General features: G+C 48.5%; 1 protein-coding gene across 7 annotated transcripts in view; it reads right to left on the reverse strand.

The window, feature by feature from the left end:
* RPS6KA2 (ribosomal protein S6 kinase A2) overlaps positions 1 to 19,488 on the reverse strand; it is a 491,259-nt gene that overhangs the window by 13,605 nt on the left and 458,166 nt on the right. For all 7 annotated transcript variants that reach the window (XM_050789393.1, XM_050789392.1, XM_050789391.1 and 4 more), the window contains 3 exons: positions 5,500 to 5,589; positions 3,553 to 3,711; positions 572 to 733 (listed from right to left, as the gene is read on the reverse strand). In XM_050789393.1, the coding sequence (XP_050645350.1) occupies positions 572 to 733; positions 3,553 to 3,711; positions 5,500 to 5,589 (411 nt within the window). The remainder of the gene's footprint in view (positions 1 to 571; positions 734 to 3,552; positions 3,712 to 5,499; positions 5,590 to 19,488) is intronic.

The raw sequence follows: 19,488 nt of genomic DNA on the forward strand, positions 1-19,488 counted from the left end.
CTTGACAGCTGCTGAGTGGGGCTGGGAGCAGACACAGACCCTGACCAACGTGAGCGTTCCGTGGTAAATCACCCTGGAGCCCTGCGGTTCGCAGTCTGACAGCTGCTGACTTGCTGCTGCCAGGGAACCAATCTGCAGTGAGAACTGGGGTGCAGAGGAAATCCGTAAACTTAGTTGCTCCCTGCGCTGTGACGGATCCATCTCCCATCCCAGGTGAATCGCAGCTCTGTCCTGGTTGTATAAGGAGACTACAGTATCATCTCTCTAACTTGGAATAAATATGGAGATTTCATCCAAATTGTCTACAGAAGACAATTTTACATAAAAATGTTACTGTTGAAAAGTTTTTTCAAGTGGGAAAATGAGAATAAGAACAACTGTGTTTAAGCAAGATTGGCCTCTGGCCCAGGAGACTGAAGGTTCTCATTTCTGTTTCCCAACACCACTGCTGACGCGGCTCAAGCCGCCTCTGCTGTCCCCGCTGTCCCCGCTGTCCAGTGGCTCTGCAGTGGGAGGGGCAGAGCGTCTCTGCGGACGGAGGGGCCTGGGTCTGCAGGCTGGGAATGCTCACCTCCGGGGCCACGAAGTTGGCCGTGTAGCAGGGCGTCATGAGCAGCCCGTTCCCCGCGCGCAGCTGCTTGGCAAAGCCGAAGTCACAGACTCGGATGGATTCCGGGCTCCCCGACTCATCCCTGTACAGGATGTTACTCGGCTTCAGGTCTCGATGAACAACCTGCAAGACAGAAGGCACGGTGCCTACTTGGGGGCCGAGAACTGAGCAGGAGAGGGAGGGCAGGTGCATTAGGAGGGGAGGGTGCCTTTGGGAATTGTCTTCCCAGCAGGTCCTGCAAGGAGGCAGCAGGCCAGCAGTGTCAACAGCTGCTGTCTTCTCCACAGGGCCCCCCACCTTCTCCTCTTCTGTGATAGTCACTCACATCTGAGCCCCTTGTGTCACCTGCTTTTACAGTGAATGAATATTTGAGTAAATAAGTGAGCACCTCTCCAAGATGAGGCTGCAGCTTACTGGAGCTGCCACATAAAAGGAAATGTGGTGAGCTCTGGTGATGGGAATGAAAAGCATTTTAAAGATGATATTCATTCAGTAATTATTCCCTGTGTGCCCACCCCCATGCACTGTCAGGTGTTGGAGCAGCGCCAGTGAGCGGCACAGATCAGGCACCTGCTGTCCTGGGCGCACCACCTCGTGGGGGAGATGGACCGGGGCCACGTGATCATGCAGTCACTCTGCAATCATGCTCTGAGGCCTCCCAGGGAGGACTGCGCTGGCTGCAATGATGGTGGGGCCAGCGCACCTCAAAGCAAAGCGGCTATTTAGGGCAGAAAGCAATGTGTTCTGAGGGGACAGAGGGCCATTGTAAGGACATGTGGCGTGTCTTTGTACAGCTTGGATCCTGAACGCCTCAATTGTCCTAATAAAATCCAGTGGGAGGATGTAGAAGGGAATTAAAGGGACACACTCCAGCAGTCAGGCCTGGTTTGCAGAGGTCCTGACGGCAAGGAAATGAAAGATTGTGGTTTCACTTCCACTGCCTCCGCTCATTAAATATGAGCAGATCTGCAGAAAGCATCATCCGAAGGGCTTCCCCTGAGTTTGACTGTACTGGGAAAACCTGGAAGAGCTTAATGCTCAAGACCACCGGGTGACCACACAGAAAAGACCCAGTGTGTGGTCCTGGAAGAATATTCCCCTGTTTGGAGATGACTGCATTCTGAAGGCTCAGGACTACGCACACAGCTGGCTAAGACCGTATTTCCTGCTTCAGGAGAAACACTGGGAAGAGACGGCGCACAGGGGAAACGTGTGACACGGTACAGCCGCCTCCCTGTGAGGCCAGGGCTGGGACGGAGAGCACTGCCTGGAACCAGAGGGTCGGGGTCCAACCACACTGGCCACCTACTCATGTGTGACCATGGGCAAGATTCTCAAACTCCTGTGCCCTTTGCCTGCACAGTGGGTGTGATCTAGGGTTAGGGAGTCAGTGAATGAAGAGCTTGAAGTGCAGCCTGGATCACGGTGAGGCCCACGTGAACCTCAGGCATCACCGCCATCCCTGCCTCAGCGTCCCTGCGCACTGGTTAATGAATTCAACGTTACCCATTGCAAGTAATGAAAATTGTCAATTTCTTTTGATTAAGGCCAAAGTTTTTTGGCTAAAATTGGTACAAATAATTTTAGACTCTCAAAGGGTAGCAGAGTCAGCCACCCCAAAATATGCTGCTTTGCCATAAGGATTATTTTGAGCTGAAAACAACGGAAAAGATGCAGATATAAGCAAAGCCCTCTGCCTTCCCCTTCTTTACCTAAAAGCAGGATATAAATGGGTAAAGGTGTCCCTCCTGCCCTCTCTGCCTGGAAGGACGGAAGGGACACTCTAGACCCTTACAGCCTGGAGAAGCCACCAGAATGATCTCCATAACAAATGTTCCTAATTAGCCCTCATCGTCTATTAGTTTCCCATAGACCTAGCTTCCCACAGTTTGCTGCCCTAGAAATGCAGTCCTTTCTCTTTGTTTAAAAATTATTCTTCTTTTTAAAATTAAAAAAGTTTTAAAATTTGAGACAGTTTTGCTCTGTCACCCAGGCTGAAGTGCAGTGGCATGATCTTGGCTCACTGCAACCTCCGCCTCCCAGGTTCAGGCGATTCTCATGCCTCCACCTCCTGAGTAGCTGGGATTACAGGTGTGCGCCATCACATCTGGCCAATTTTTGTATTTTTAGTAGAGATAGGGTTTTGCCATGTTGGCCAGGCTGGTCTCGAACTCCTGACCTCAGGTGATCTACCTGCCTCAGCCTCCCAAAGTGCTGGGATTACAGGTGTGAGCCACTGCACCCGGCAAATTTATTGTTCTTTTGTTAAAATGCTACATAAGCTCAAGTTCTAACAATTCCTTGGAGTTATTCATGGCTGAGTGCTCCCGTGTGTATGTGAGATGCACATGTTAATAAACTTCTGTTTTTCTCTTGTTAACCTGTCTTTGGCCAGTGTTGTCTATACGGCCTCCACCGAAGAACTAAGATGGGCAGAGGGAAAAAAGAATTTTTCTTTTTTTTGAGATGGAGTCTCGTCCTGTTACCCAGGCTGGGGTGCAATGGTGCTATCTCAGCTCACTGCAACCTCCGCTTCCCGGGTTCAAATGATTCTCCTGCCTCAGCCTCCTGAGTAGCTAGGATTACAGGTGTGTGCCATCTTGCCCAGCTAACTTTTTCTGTTGTTGTTATTATTTTTAGTAGAGACGGGGTTTCACCATGTTGGCCAGGCTGATCTCGAACTCCTGACCTCATGATCCGCCCATCCTGGCCTCTCAAAGTGCTGGGATTACACGCGTGAGCCACCACGCCCAGCCGGGAAAAGAGAAATTTTCTTCCCCTGCACGTCGCTGAGCCTCCAGACACAAGAGGGACAATGGTGGCACGGAAGGAATTCCAGGACAATCTGCGTTCTCAGCTCTTGAACCCATAAACCCTTGTGGTTTTGGTTCCCTCCCTGAAGCTCCCTCCTCCCTGATGGCTGCCCCAGGCACGGCTCCTACCCCCTGGGAATGGAGGTAGTCCATGGTCTTGGTGATGGTGCACAGGACGTCACTGGCCTCACGCTCCGAGAAGTATCTCTGCTGGAGGATGCGGTCCAGGAGCTCCCCGCCACGCATCAGCTCCATCACCAGGTACACGAACTTGCCATCGTCATAGACCTGTGGAGTGAAGGGGCGCACATGGGCCTCAGGGACGCGCACGTCACCGCATGTCACCGCGGCTGGTTACTGTGAAAGAGCAACTACTCCAGAGGGGGCAGCAGAGGAAGTCACAGGGGAGAGGCTGGGACCGCAGGGTCCTATGGGAGTGCAAACAAGGCTTCTGCAGGGAAGAAGCGAATGGCCATTCCTGTCATACCAGATGTGCTCTTTTTAGGAAGAATATGGTTTTAATAATCCACTGCTAAGTAGGGACTGAGTAGGGACACACGAGATGGGTGTGTCCTTAGCTGAGATGAATGGCTTCATGACTCTGCCAGGAGATATTTATTATTATTATTATTTTGAGACGAAGTCTCGCTCTGTCACCCAGGCTGAAGTGCAATGGTGCCATCTCAGCTCACTGCAACCTGCAGCTCCTGGGTTCAAGCGATTCCTCCTGACTCAGACTCCCAGGTAGCTGGGATTATAGGTGCACATCACCATGCCTGACTAATTTTTGTATTTTTAGTAGAGACAGGGTTTTGCCATGTTGACTAAGCTGGACTCAAACTCCTGACCTCAAGTGATCCACCTGCCTCAGCCTCCCAAAGGGCTGGGATTACAGGTGTAAGCCACGGTGCCCGGCCTGCCAGGAGATATTTAGACGTTAAGAAATGCAAATATTGGCAAAGCACCTTGCAAAGGCAGGGCCTCAGGGGCAGTGTTTTTCAAACTGTAACGTGCATCCAATCTTGGGGGATCTTGCTAAAATGCATGTTCCGGTCCTGCAGCCTGGGGTGGGGCCTGGCCCTCTGTATTTCTAACCAGCTTCCCATGATGTCTGTGCTGCTGCCGCACAGACAGCACTGAGTGGCCAGGCGCTGGGAGCGCAGAGAGGCTAGGCAGAGTCCAGGGCGAAGTCACGTATCACAGCCATGCTGTTGCTTCAGAGAAGCAATAGAAAACGATGGTTTCCTCCATACTGGCTTTTATCTCATGAATTCAATTAAAAAATATGCTCTGATTATTCTTTTGATTTTTTGATTTTTTGAAATGGAGTCTCTCTTGGTTGCTCAGGCTGGAGTGCAATGGTGTGATCTCGGTTCAGTGCAACCTTCACCTCCCAGGTTCAAGCAATTCTCCTGCCTCAGCCTCCCGAGTAGCTGGGATTACACGTGCCCACCACCACACCCAGCTAATTTTGTATTTTTAGTAGAGATGGGGTTTCACCATGTTGACCAGGCTGGTCTTGAACTCCTGACCTCAAATGATCAGCCTGCCTATGCCTCCCAAATTGCTGGGATTACAGGTGTGAGCCACCGCACCCGGCCCGCTCTGGCTATTCTTATGCCAATCTTGCTTGTTAGGACCCTTTGCATGCACCAATCACTATGCATGAGGGAAACTGAGGTAGGTCCAATACCCTGTGGCTCTAGGTTCACAATGCTGGAATCAGTTTGGAGTTGGAGCGTGAGGAGGAAAATTGTCTCCTCTCTCTGCTCCTGGATCCCAAACCCTGCAGCCCATGGGCCTCTATGAGAGACTCCACCTGTGGGCTGTCATTCACACAAGCTCTCTCTTCCTCTGTTTTACTTGCTCCCTCCATGACTGGGGCGGTGGCTATCAAAAAGACTTGAGTACACCGTCCAGCAAGTCAGCTGCAAGTGACTGAGATATGTGGGTGGTGGAAAACAGCTCAGACAGGCATGAGATGTGAGAAAGCTTGCTTAGAGTGAATGGGAGCTTTTTTGTGCCAGTTGAAGAAACAGAAGGAAGTGGAGATGCTGCTGCACGAGGACCACTCACATCTTTGAGGGTGATGATGTTTGGGTGCTGGCCGTACCGCAGCAGGATCTCGATCTCTTCCGAGGGGTCTCTCTTGCTCTTATCGATGATCTGGAACAAACACAGCATGTGGCAGTGAGAGGTCTACTTTAGGCTTCCGGGTGGTATCTGCTGGTGGACCCTTGAGTTTGAGTAAAGTCTGGTCCCAGGTGGCCCAACCACTTCAATCTCACACCCGACCAAGAGATAGCCTGAGATTGCCTGGAAATTCATGGCGAGTCCTTTCTTTCACAACTAGCTTAAGATTTACATTTAAAAAGAGGAGTACAGGCTGGGCAAGGTGGCTCATGCTTGTTATCCCAGCACTTTGGGAGGCCGAGGTAGATGGGTGGCTTGAGGTCCAAAGTTTAAGACCAGCCAGCTTGGTTAACATGACAAAACCTGGTCTCTACTAAAAATACAAATATTAGCCGGACATAGTGGTGTATGCCTGTAATCCCAGCTACTCAGGAGGCTGAGGCACGAGAATCGCTTGAACCTGGAGGCAGAGGTTGCAGGGAGCTGAGACAATGCCACTGCACTCCAGCCTGGGTGACAGAGCGAGACTCTGTCTCAAAAAAAAAAAAGGAGTACAAGACTTCAAACATGAAAGTTAAGAGGTTATAAGGTTGGGTGGAGAAGCATGTGTAGGGAGCTCATGCAACTGCAACCGAGTAACAGAATGTGTCCCACCCTCCTCAGTGGGTACCATCCTCAGCAAGCCTCCAACCACTGTGCACCTCCTGCCTTGTTCTGGGAATTACAAACCAGCCACAAAATGAGCTGAGGCACACGGCTCTCACCAAGAGATGCTGGGGATGGTGCACAGGTCAGATCCACCCTGTTGTTTAGACATATGCAAGCTCCCTTCCCTTGCCCAGCATCTGTAGCCGATGTCTTAGGATAACAGATAAAGTTGTTTCAACCCCATGGAGACATATGGTTTCCGAGGACAGGGTGTCATGATTAAGCCTACCTTGGAAACAGGAAGTCACTGTTGGCCCCTGGTGGCTAATCCCTCTGGAGGTGCCTAAGTCCCGCTCTTGCTGCCCTGCTGTGGGGACAGGACCAGTGGGAGGAAGGCACCCCACTCACAGGAAATTAGCAACATGTATGTTGCAAACAACACTCAGAAGAAAAGCGATTAGAAACACCTTCCTAACCATGATTTGTACTATTCTCACATTAGTTCAACCTAATTTTAAAATAGTCTCGATTTGGAGAATGTGCAGTCATTTTACTACTAGAATATGAGGGCGATTTGCTTTTAACTTCTACCATGTCAAAGTCTGTAGGCAGAGAGCTTTGCATAAAACTCTATGTCTTTAGTTTTTTTTTTTTTTTTTTTTTTTTTTTTTTTAGAGACAGGGTCTCACTCTGTTGCCTAGGTTGGAGTACAGTGGTGCAAGCATAGCTCAGTGCAACATCAAACCCCTGGGCTCAAGCGATCCTCCTGCCTCAGCCTCCAGAGTAAGTAGGACTACAGAGGTGAGTGCCACCACACTCAGCTAATTTTTAAATTCTTCGTAGAGATGGGGCCTTGCTGTGTTGCCCAGGCTGGTCTCAAACTCCTGGCTTCAAGTGATCCTCCTGCCTCAGCCTCCCTAAGTGCTGAGATTACAGGCATGAGCCACTACACCTGGCTATTTCTTTACTCTAGAGAACTAAACGCTTGGGTAGCATTTGACTCACTGCTCGTAATCTGTCCCCTAGTCACCCTTCCTCCACTCCCTGTCACCATTATAAAAAATCACCATAGTGCCAGTTCTCACCCCATTATAGTTTTAAAGGATGCTCTGCCATGACCACCACTCAGCTCTGACTGCATCAGTGGCCCTTGATGTGTGAGTCCTAACAGCTTGCGTTGTTAAACAGGCAGAAGAGTTACAGTCCCTTTCCGGACACAAAATTTCTCTCCTTCTGCTGCATTTAATTCTACTGAAGTTTTAGCTAGTACACTAGGACTGTTTCTATCACCAACATAAATGCATAAATGCATCATTCTCAAGTAGAGACTTTTAAAACAATCATTCAAGGAGGGGTGGGGGACATTCCCTCATATGCCGCAGCCTAACTAGGTCCTGGGAGGCTGGTCCTGCACTCCCTATAGGGGAAGCCGGCTGTCTGGTACCCGAACTCCTCTGCTCCTGGCTGCCTGTGGGCATCCCGTCTCTCTGGGCCGGGATCCTGTCTTTGCAATTGGAGACGGTTAAAACACATGTATACATTTATTTAAAAAAATTCAGTAGAAGATTTCTTTCCCGCAAATATGATTTCACAATAAAGCATGAATCTGTTTTATCGCTCTCACAATGGAAGAGGACGCGGAGCAAACAAGAAAGTGGAAGCTTTTCCTCCACCGCCAGGGACCATCTTCAAGACACATGGAGTGAAGAAGGCCGACGCGGAGCAGGCGCATCCTACACCACCCCTTGTTTTAAAAACGGAGAGAAGAATGCAAATAGACACATCCATTTCCTTGTGGGTGCATAAAATAACCCTGGAAGGAAAGAGGAAACATTTAATTGCCTTGCCTTCCTGTGAGGAGGGGAACGGGGTGCCTGGGGGGCCATGGGTGGGGGGAGACCTTGCTGTATCTGCATGAATTTTTTAAAATTTTGAACCACAAGAATATATTGTCTATTCAAATAATTAAATAAAAAATTCCAAAATGTATTTTGTAAGCTGAAATTGGAGGACAATGTGACTATTTTAAAGAATCTGGGACCGGGCGCGGTGGCTCAAGCCTGTAATCCCAGCACTTTGGGAGGCCGAGGCGGGCGGATCATGAGGTCAGGAGATCGAGACCATCCTGGCCGACACGGTGAAACCCCGTCTCTACTAAAAAAATACAAAAAAACTAGCCGGGCGGGGTGGCAGGCGCCTGTAGTCCCAGCTACTCGGGAGGCTGAGGCAGGAGAATGGCGTGAACCCGGGAGGCAGAGCTTGCAGTGAGCTGAGATCTGGCCACTGCACTCCAGCCTGGGCGACAGAGCGAGACTCCATCTCAAAAAAAAAAAAAAAAAAAAAAAAATTTGGGACTACAGATGGCTGCCCTATCAACCCTAGTTATCTATTTTATTTCTATGTGTTCTTTTGTTGTGAGTCTTCAGAAAAATTCTGACTTACAGTGATAAGTATTTGTAAACAGTTTTCAAAGACAGATTACCTTAAACTCTTGCTTATTTTAAAAATTATTTTAAATTGTAATAACGGCTAGCATGTATGTGCCCATGTGAGGCGCACTGGATTTCAACCCATCGGAGCCACTGTCCTGGTCATTTACTGGAATCTGGTATACATTTGAGCATGCATGTTGGCTTTTATCACATTTTAAACATATTAGTTATGCCTTTCAAAATCATTTAATTGCTTGGCGGAACCCCCAGAGCACCTCTGTCAACAACCAACCACCACACACCAGTTGTTCTCTGAGGTGACATTTGGGAAATCGAGGAAAACAAAAGCAGCTCCCAGGCCCAGGTCCTGTGGGGGCAGGAGCTCATCTGGAAGAGACTCCAAGGGGCCCATGAGTGCTCCTGTTTCTCTCTGCAGGGCAGAGCCAGCGGTCTTTCAGCAAACACCTGGTTTGCTCCCGAGGGGAAGTCAGGTTTGCTGTCTGAGACGAAAACGCTGCTGTGTGTGTGGGTGGCTCGGCCCATGGCCATGTCACTTGCTGGTACCTGAACGTGGGTGTCTGCAGGCTTAGCTCCCGTGGAGGGCTGGAAGGGTGGAGGAAGGCATTGCTCCTGGGGAGGCCATGTGCCACACGGTTGGCGGACCAGCCGCTGAGCCAGTCTGACCCCAGCTGACACCTGGCCTCCCTGTCCACTCCGTGCGGAGTTGCAGGAGCTCCCTGGGCCTCTCCACACCTAGCTTTCTTCATCTGTAAAAACTAGAAAACACCAGGCACTCCTCTGCTTCACTGTTAAGATTCAACAAATTAATATGAATTGATCCCTTCATACTCTCCCTGGTACATAGAAAACACTTGGTACAAGTGAGTTATTCCTATTACAGAGATAAAATAGAATTACCCTGATGCCCCCAGGCAAGGGACCAAGCAGCTGTGACCTGCCACATTTACAGCCCTGAAATGCCGCTTTCGGTCCTGTCTCTGAATCCTCACTGCGAGTCAGTGCCACGAAGCAGTGTGATGTTCAAAACTAATGTCAGCAGTGGAGCGTGTTTCGGTCAAAGCCCCAGAGGGAAAAAAAAAAAAAAAATCAGATGTCATACCAACTGGGTCAACCCAGAGGGCTTAATTAAAGGATCGTTTGCAAAATAGTAGAGTGGCTGGAGGGTCAGTGGCCCGGCCAGCAAGGCACAATGTAATGCCTTGGGGGTGGTCCTGGCTCCCAGTGCCAAAGAGTTGCACAGGGATAGTCACAGGACCAGAAGGGGCTGCAGGGGTGGGGAGGGTGAGTCACAGGACTGGAAGGGGCTGCAGGGGTGGGGAGGTGCACCCTGACAGGGGCTGTGAGCAGAAAGGCCTCAGCCCAACACTTCTCTTCCCACCCTTGTCCTGTGGTGTCTGTCTCACACTAGCAGAACTGCCCAGAAGCCAGAGGCATGGAAGCGGTCCCTAACAGTCAGCCTCCTGGCTTCCTTGCCTCCTGGCCTCCCAGCCTCTGCAGCACAGGGCAGTGAGGAGGGTGGGTTTGCATGGGAAATGGCCCTCCCCGTCCTCGAAGGGAAGTCCCACAGACTGGGGTCTCCTGCCTCAGCCTCCCAAGTAGCTGGGATTACAGGAACGTCCTGGAAGGTAGTCATGGCAGGAACAGGTTCTCACACTGCCCTCCTGGGCTCCTGCCTTCACCTGACCTGGGAGAATTCTTCCAAATCAAGCCTGCGCAGAGCAGACAAGCCTCTGACATGAAGTGGCAAGGCAGTTCCGACCCGGCGTTTCCGTCCCGGATGCTGTCAGGAAGTGCTGGTGCTTTCCCCTGTCATTCTTTTTCCAATTTTTTTTTTTTTTTTTGCTTTTGTTTTTATTTTTGCAGGGAGGTTGAGCTATTTGAGAAAGGTAAGGCTGGAAAGTGCTAACCCAGGAGTGGGCAGTGAGGTGTGGCTATAGTCCATTGCTGCGGGGCAGCCGGGGTTTGGGCGCACTGTTTAGGAGCACCAGGGAGGGGCCCCAAGTGCCTACCAGCGCACTTCTTCTCTATGGGGTCGGTTTCTTGGGGTTGACCGTGTTGGGCTTGCTCTTATTAGAGCAACCTCTGGTGGATGGTGTTCCTCATTCTATGAATAATATTGTTTTATAATCTTTATTATGCAACAAAACAGGGAGGCCTTCTCAGCATGCGTGGTGATGAACAAGGCCTCCCCTCCAAATAATACTGACGTGCCACGGAGTAGGAGTGGCGTGGTGGGGTGGGGGACAAGCTCCCTCAGCTTTCTTTTCTTCATGTGGCAACAGCTGGTTAGAAAGGCCTCCTACAACCTATAGAAAAGGACATTCCCCAGGGGCTGGCCACCCACCACAGCCGGTAAACAAGCTTTCCACGGTGTTGTCACCGAGCAGGCTAAATATTTCCACCTTCCTTAGAGATGCTAAGTCAAGGTGTCTGAATACCCACGAAGCAATTCTGGGTTCAACACGATGGCACACCACCACGATCTTCCTTAGCAGCGACACATGCGGCCAGATGCCAAACACCGCCATTCCTGCTGGCCGAAGGTGACAACGGGAGACTTCGCTAATCTTGATAACACCTGTCCTCCTGCTGGCCAAAGGCAGCAATAGGAGACTTCGCTGCTCTTAATAATACCTTTCCCTCTTCCTCTGGTCTTTGCGCTTCTCTACCTTCCCTGTCTTTCTCGTCGCTTTCCATCAGTGGAGACGCCGTCTCCCGGGACACTGAGCAACCTGACCCGATGACTTCGAGGCAGTAACTATGCGGGTGGTAGTCCTGGAAGGCAGTCATGGCGGGAACAGGTTCTCACACTGCAGAACGCTCGCGCTAGGCAGGCCATTTCCTTTGACTTGCCGAAAGGATCAGTATCATATTTGAAAAAAGGTAGGAGAGCGTGTAATCATTTGTAAAATTTAACAGACACCTTCTCCTGTAAAATTAATTTAAACTAATGACAGAGAGAAACAACTCCTGTTTTATCCTGGTGGAAAAAAATGAAAATGTCCAAGCTCATCAGTTCTCCTTCTAAAAATCAGCTCTACTCATGCCAGGCATCTGTCTTCATTCCGTTTCTTTTTTGGTTGACAAATTACACACACACTGTGAAGATGGGCACAGAAACACCACGCTCTTTTCAACGGTCTCACGTGAGTACAGACTGGAGCCTCCTCAGGAAGGCTGGCCCGTGCTCCAGGCCTGCGTGGTCACACCGCATCACTACAGTTAAGAACTGGGTGACACAGAGCTGCATCACTGTAGTTAAGAACTGGGTGACACAGAGCTGCATCACTGTAGTTAAGAGCTGGGTGACACATATTTTTGTACAGTTCTAAGGATCTCACTTTATTTCTTATCAGATTCTGTTGCTAAAGCAAACTAAGGTACTTTAAATAACATAACAACAAAAATTTGCTACCGAAAATGGGCAGTAGCTGCGTCTTTACGCATGTGCTTCTTTCTGAGAAAACCCGGCCCCACTGAGCTTGCACGGTCTTCTCTCCTTCTCCTGCATGGGCTTTCAGACAATCGAAGGGAAATTTACAAGTGGAACCGCCAGTGAACAGGCATGTGTATCGGTACCATGTGTTTGAAGAAACAATAGGCCAAGAGAAAGAGCCAAACCAACTGTAAAGTGCATTTCATTTCAGATTCCAGAGTTGCACTCCACTTTTTGGTGTAGTTTCTGGTTCTGTCATTGACCCAATTCCTAAATGGCTAAGCTGTGAGCTCCCTGGAGCAGGTCTATGTTCTCACCTTGCCCTGCATCTGTGGCAGTAAAAGCGTCCAATTAAAAAGTCTCAATGAATGAAAAAAGTAACCAGCTTCCTGAACAAGGGGATTGCTGCAGAATGAAATGCATTCCAAAGGCACGAAGTGCTCTGTTGAACAATTATATTATAAACCTCCATTTTAAAAATTCAAATATGAAGTAAAGCTTCTGACTCATATTTTTCTTTTATCTTTAATTACTTAATTGATTTTTTGAGATGGAGTCTCGCTCTGTCACCCAGGCTGGAGTGCAGTGGCACAATCTTGGCTCACTGCAACCTCTGCCTCCCAGTTCAGATGATTCTCCTGCCTTAGCCTCCCAAGTAGCTGGATTATAGGCATGCGCCACCATGCCCGGCTAATTTTTACATTTTTAGTAGAGACGGGGCTTCACCAGGTTGGCCAGCTGGTCAATGGGAGAGCAGGTTCCCGTCCAAGCAGTCAGACCCCGAGTGCACACTCTCGACCCCTGTCCAGCAGACCCACTCATCACAAGGCAGGGAGCCCCAGTGTTCCGTGTCAGCCAGAGGCTCTATGCATCTCAGAGTACCCAAACCGTGAAGGAATGAGGCAGCGTTCAGAGCAGATGTGGCTGGGCAGTAAGGCGGGGCTTCAGAATAGCTGGAAAGCTCAAGTCATGGGTCTTGAACTCCTGATCTCGTGTGATCCAACCACCTTGGCCTTTCAATGTGCTGGGATTACAGGCGTGAGCCACCGTGCCTGGCCATATATTTTTCTTTTAATCAACACTTAGCCTTTCATTACCAAATATATATGCTAAATGAAGATGAGGAGCCTCTTCATTGTCTGCTAAAATTGAGTGAGCTCCTGCCATGTGCCCGACTTTCTTGAGGTGCTGGAACTACAGCAAAAGCAAAGCCTTTGTTGCCCTGGAGTGGATGTTCTCACGAGGCCATGCACACAGGCAGTAAATAACCCAAGCAGGGGGAACGTGCCGTAGGGAAGATGGATGCGGGTGAAGGGGGCTGCAGGCTGCAAAAGACGGAGGTGGGGAACTAAAATTGGGGCATCTTGTGGGCTTCGGGTGCATTTTTGTGTTCTCTGGTTGGTCCTGAGTTGGAAGCAGGAACAGAACGTAGGAAGCTGTCAGTCATTCATCAAGTCCTGGCCATGTAGGGCTGACTGTCACAGAAGTTATAGTTCAGCTTCCTGGGCTGTCACTAGAGATAGCAATCTGGCTTCCTGCAAGTCTGACACAGTCACTGGCCTCCCGAGCTGTGTATTGTAGATAAAGGGGCTGGCTGCAGCTGCGGGTCAGACTTCTGTTGGGCACCCGGCCTGGCCACCATCTGCTGTGTATCCACTCTCAGTCCCCAGAGCCCACAGAAGGAACCAGCTTTGCGGACACTGGACTCTAGCCCAGTGAGACCGATTGTGGAATTCTGACCTCCAGAGCTGGAAGACAATAAGCTCAGGTTGTTTTAAGCCACTAGATGGGTAATGTGTTGCGTCAACAATAGGAAATTAGCCCATGTTGAAAGACCGGGCAGAGGTTTGTGGTGGGAGAGTCGAGAACCAAGTTTTGGCTGGTGGGTGGGAGCCTGTGAGACGGGCTCGGGGACATGGCAGTGGGCAGGAGACACACGCTACATCTTATTGCTGATGACCGTCTTCCACCGCATGCCTGCTGGGAGGGGCTGAGCATACGAGAAACAAAACCATGAGCCAATCACATTAAGCCTTTCTCTTTTGGGGGAAAAAAAAAACATGCAGCTCACTGCCAGCACTCATTTAATTTTACATAAACACATTCATTGAGGCCGAAGCAAATATGACTGATTTTCAATGTGAAAATAAAATTTAAAAACTGTTACTGGAGTTATTTCTAAACAGAACTAATATCAGAATCGTGTGAATCATCAGAATTGTCTATTTTGGAAAAATTGGATTCATCAAATGAATCTTTGGCCAACAACTGTTTGAGAACGAAGTTAACATCCCCTGTAGGAATGCTACGTTTTCTAGGATTTGACATTATCAACGATCGATGACGACTATATTCTGTAAATGGAAATGCCACTACTAAAAACAGAATGCTATCAATAGAATGATGTCCTTTGTTTCCAAAGTCAGTATACTAGAGCGGTGCAAAAATAATAATAAAAGCGAGATATTTCGCGGCAAAGTTATCTCGGGGCAAACGCTGTCGCTGCAAGTGCTGCCCGTGAGTATTCTCGGGGAAAACGGGCAAAGGGTTAAATCGTCCACAAAGGCAGCTTCCCAATGTGTGTTTCGAGGAAATACAACTGCCCAGCCAATTCCACTGAGGAGCTTCTTTGATTAGAGAATGCCTGTGCAGACACACAGGCTGGACAGAGCTGCTGTTCTGGCAGGCGATACCATCATTCTCCCGTCTTCTTTAAGTCTCTTCTGGTGGAAGAGAAATTTACGCCACCGTTTTCCTCAGTCATGCAATCTGTTACCAAAGCTACCCAGTTTCCCTCCTTGTCCATCTAAATGTTGCTTTCTTTCTTTTCTCTTTTCTATTTTATTTAACCGCTCCTAGTCCCAGCCTCTGTGCTTGTGAACGCTCCTTTGTGTTTCCGCTGTGGCTGTGAAGGCATCTACAGCCTCTGTCTGTAGTTCTCGAGATGGTTAATGTTGCTCCTCCACATAGCTCACCTCTCAACTGCTGTTTCTCTTTGCTTCAAATTTTCACATGATTTCTATAAAAAATGCATTTTAATCCCTAACAACAGAACTGGCCTTGACCTCTCTCTTTCCAGGTTTGGCCACAGTGGTTTGACACAGCAGCACAGCCACCTCTCTTCCCCAGGAGGGGTGCAGCTAATGCCCCATGTGATACTGGGAAGCCCCATGGTGGAGCCATCCGCTGCTTTCTCAATGGCTTAGAATTCTTTGCAGGACCTGGCACTGGATCCTCTGGAGTCAGCTTGAACGCAAGCTCCCTGGAGTCCTCTCCTTCTCCAGCCCCGTGCAGCTCACTGCAGCGCCCAGCTTTAGGCCATGGGCTCTTTCAAGATGCAGCTTCTTCAACAAGCCCAGGCGCTGCCCTGAAGACGAGCGGGCTGTGATCCACAGGAGCCGGGGCTAGTGCTGCCAGTGACCTTGGAGCACAGACTGCAAACAAAGGTCTACATGAACGCAGACCATCCTGAACGCTGTGCGGAAGGAAGCTGGAGCCGCTGCCGGGGGCCGGTGCCCTGACAGTGGCCTCGCAGCTGAATGCTGGAGGAACCAGGTGCGCTGTGCCCTCGGAGGTGAAGCTGGAGGAAGCGGCCTGGCTGCCGCTCAGCGCTTACACAGCTGAGCCGTGGCCCACTTGGTGGCAGCAGGACCTTCCACCGGGGTACACCCAGACTCGTGAGACCAGGAGACTCAGGTGCGATTTTACACAGAGCTCCGCTTGTACCTGGCACACCTTCCCCTTACAGCCTAGGGACCTTGGCTGTTTATCAAACAATGGATTTTTCTTGCAGGTCCCGTGACTTGACTTCCCAGCTATTCTGAAGCCCAGCCTTACTGCCCAGCCCCATCTGCTCTGAACGCTGCCTCATTCTTTCACGGTTTGGGTACTCTGAGAGGCATAGAGCATCTGGCTGAAATGGAACACTGGGGCTCCCCGCCTTATGACGAATGGGTCTGCCGGACAGGGGACGAGAGTGTGCACTCGGGGTCTGACTGCTTGGAAGGGAACCTGCTCTCCCACTGACCGGCTGTGACTTCTCGTATATGTGTTGAACCATTCTTAGTTTCTGTTCCCTCATGGGGATAATGAAAATAATTACACCGTGGGGTGCTGTGAGGATTAAGTGACTTCACACATACAGAGCACTTATAGCAGTGCTGAGCACGTACTGAGTATGAAGTATTTACTCCCGTCATCCTCATAACTCTCGTCACCATTCTATCTAACGCCTGCAGCTCCTGGTCTCAGAAACTTCAGTTCTCAGGCAGTTTCCTCTTCATATATGTACTGACATTGGTGTTTTGCAAAAGAGGGTCAAGGTGGCAAAACCGACACTCGAGTGATGTAGTTTTATGCCTATTATGACATCTATAATAAATAAGAACTTGAGTCACTAGTAGAGATGGCCAAGAGCTCTCTCAAGGTACCTGTATGAAGCTATGAGAAGGGGAGATACTAGTGACACAAGCTAACATTTCTGTAGTGAATTAGCTCTGATATGTGTAGACGGTTGACCCTTGAACATGGGGGTTAGAGGTACCGACCCCCTCAAGAAGTTGAAAATCCACATATAACTTTTGACTTCCCCAAAACCTAACTACTAATAGCCTACTGTTGACTTAAAGCTTTACTGATAACATAAACAGTCCATTATCACATATTTTGTACGTTATATGTATTATATACTGTATTCTTAATACAAATTCTGTAATAATATGATCTACAGGAAAGAAAATGTTACTAAGCAAATCGTAAGGAAAATATGTTCAGTGTATGGTTCTGTATTTATGGATATAGTGAGTTTATGCCGTCTGTTCACAAGATGGATCGTCTGTCTGAAAAGGGGGGGACTCACAGCTGCAGACCTCAACCTGGGGTACGTATCATATAATTCAACTTATTATTTTTTTTTTTTTTGGTCATGTCATGACTTTTCTCTTCTTCTTGGGAGCACACACAGCATCCCTAGTGGCATGGCACTTCTTAGGGGTTCTATGGTGTTACTCAAGGTTTATGGTACTGCACTAAACAGGGTGAAAAATACGTGAGAACCACAAGATACCATTTTTTACGGCTATTCCCAATTCCCTGGATACACAGACTGCTCACATGGAGATGATGAGTGTCACAGGACATTTAAAGCGGATCCTTCCAACACCTGAGCTCACTACAGCAGCAATGGAAGGCCGCTGTGAAATTCTTACAGTAGCGCCGTATTCACCACAGTTAATTTGATGCAGCTATGATTTAATGCTGAATCTACGTTTGTTTAGATTGATCTCAACTGCAAATGGCACCATGTATGGTCTATGCTGGAGCACACAAATTTTGATAAATTTTAAGTTTTTATAATACATCTGTGTATATTTTATAGTAGAAAATGATAAAAATAGACTAGTATCTATGTATATTTTATGCATCCTGACATACCATTTTCTTAATGTTTTAAATATTTCTAGGCTATGTGGTTTGTCTGTGAGTTTCTTCAAATTGTAACAAATCTCCAAAAAATTTTCCAATATATTTACTGAAAGAAATCTGCATATGTGGATCCTCAAAATTCAACCTCGTGTTGTTCAAGGGCCAACTGTATATATTTACATATTCCTACACATTCCCCCACCAATATAATGCCAGGAATCTTTCCATTTATACAAATCAGCACTATCTAGAATATGTACCTAATTCCGTTAAGCAACAAAGACCTAAGAATAAAATAAAAACAAATAATTTCCTCTCTCAATTCTTATAAAGTGAACACAGCATCTTTGATGGAATAGGAATATTATTTTTCCTTTCAAATACACCTCTCCCCTCCCTTTTAATCCTCCTGGATCACGATTACCTCCAACACTTAATAGTTACTTCTATTTGAATCTTATTTTAAATGCAGGGTGCCCTAATGCGTGGACAGCTATGCAGCCATCTGTCATGGTATTTTGAAGCCCTGGACAACTGCATCGCCCACCACTAGTCTCCCTGGATTGGTTATAAAAACAAAGGCGTACTTTAGTTTTACATCAGATTACTTAGCTATTTTGTCCCAATAAAATGGTTCGTAGTTATTAGAAAGTAGGGCACATCTGTTCATCTACAATGTGCCTGATAAAAGGAAGAGGAAGCGCTGAGGGAACATAATTGCTTTTCTCATTCAACCATCAGAGCACTGGCTGGGGGCACTGGCAGAATGCGCTGCATCAAGTCCAGCCTGAAACGACGCTGTGCGTGTGAGAAGGAAGAGGGTCAGTGTCCTCCCGCCCGAGGCCAGACTGCCCCAGTGAAGGATCTTGGACATTCTATTGTTGTTTGCCAAAGTCGAGAGGGACGGACAAGCCTGGGAATCCAGGTTGTCATTCAGCCCATGTTAATTGAGCCCCTGCTGTAAGCTGGGTACTGTGTTGGAGGTTGTGACAGCTCGAATCGGTACTAAAATTAGGACTAATTCGAGCTATCACTTCCCACAACCTTTAGCACAGTACCCAGCATACAGCAGGGACTCAAGTGAAAAATGCAGCTGAAAATAAATGCAAATCGAACAATCTTGTTGTTTGATTACTCGGGTAAACTGGTTTAAGTAGAACCTTAAATGTAGTTTACATGTTTCAGGGTAACTCTGGTAGCAAAATTAGAAACCTGCAAAAATGAAGAAGTAACTTAAAGCAAAATATAATGATATTCTAAGAATGTGAGAACTACTATGATTCCATATTCACTCTGAACCTCCGTACCTGACCCTCACAGAGGTGAAGAGATGGCCCCATTCTCCTCTTAGAAGGGCCTGCACTTTAAGTCGTGGCCCAGTCACAGTGGGGTGGGGTGGGGTGGGGGCTGCCCTGCAGCACGTGGGGAACACTGAGCTGTTGGGCAATCATCATCCTGTTGCTAAAGGACTCACCAGAAACTCAAGGAAGAAGAAAAACTCCATCTCCATCTCCAAAATATCAGCCTCCTGGCCTTTATCTACATGACACTTGCCCTCACCCACAAGGATGCTGAGGCTGGGCTTCTCAACCTTTCGTTGGGGCAGCAGGTTGTAGGGGCTGTCCTGTGCACTGCAGGATGCTAACCAGCTTCCCTGACCCGTATTCACCAATGCCAGGAGCCCCTACCCAGCTGTAAAAACCAGAAAGTCCCCAGACATTGCCAGTGTCCGCTGGGGGCCACAGTCACCCCAAATGAATATGACTGCCCTGGGCAGAATCCATCAATTCTGGTCAATCTCCTCACTGTTTAGTAAAGATTGCTGCATTCCTCTTTCTGTCATTACTCGGTGGGGACATTTCTGGGTCATCCATGCCATTGAATGGGAGGATGCCCTGTCTGGCTCTGACAGGACTGCTTCTGAAGCAGACCCCGTTTTTATCCATGAGCCAGGGGTAGGTGGGCTTGTAT

This window comes from Macaca thibetana, chromosome 4 (assembly GCF_024542745.1).
Source record: "Macaca thibetana thibetana isolate TM-01 chromosome 4, ASM2454274v1, whole genome shotgun sequence".
In the NCBI taxonomy this organism is placed as follows: domain Eukaryota; kingdom Metazoa; phylum Chordata; class Mammalia; order Primates; family Cercopithecidae; genus Macaca; species Macaca thibetana.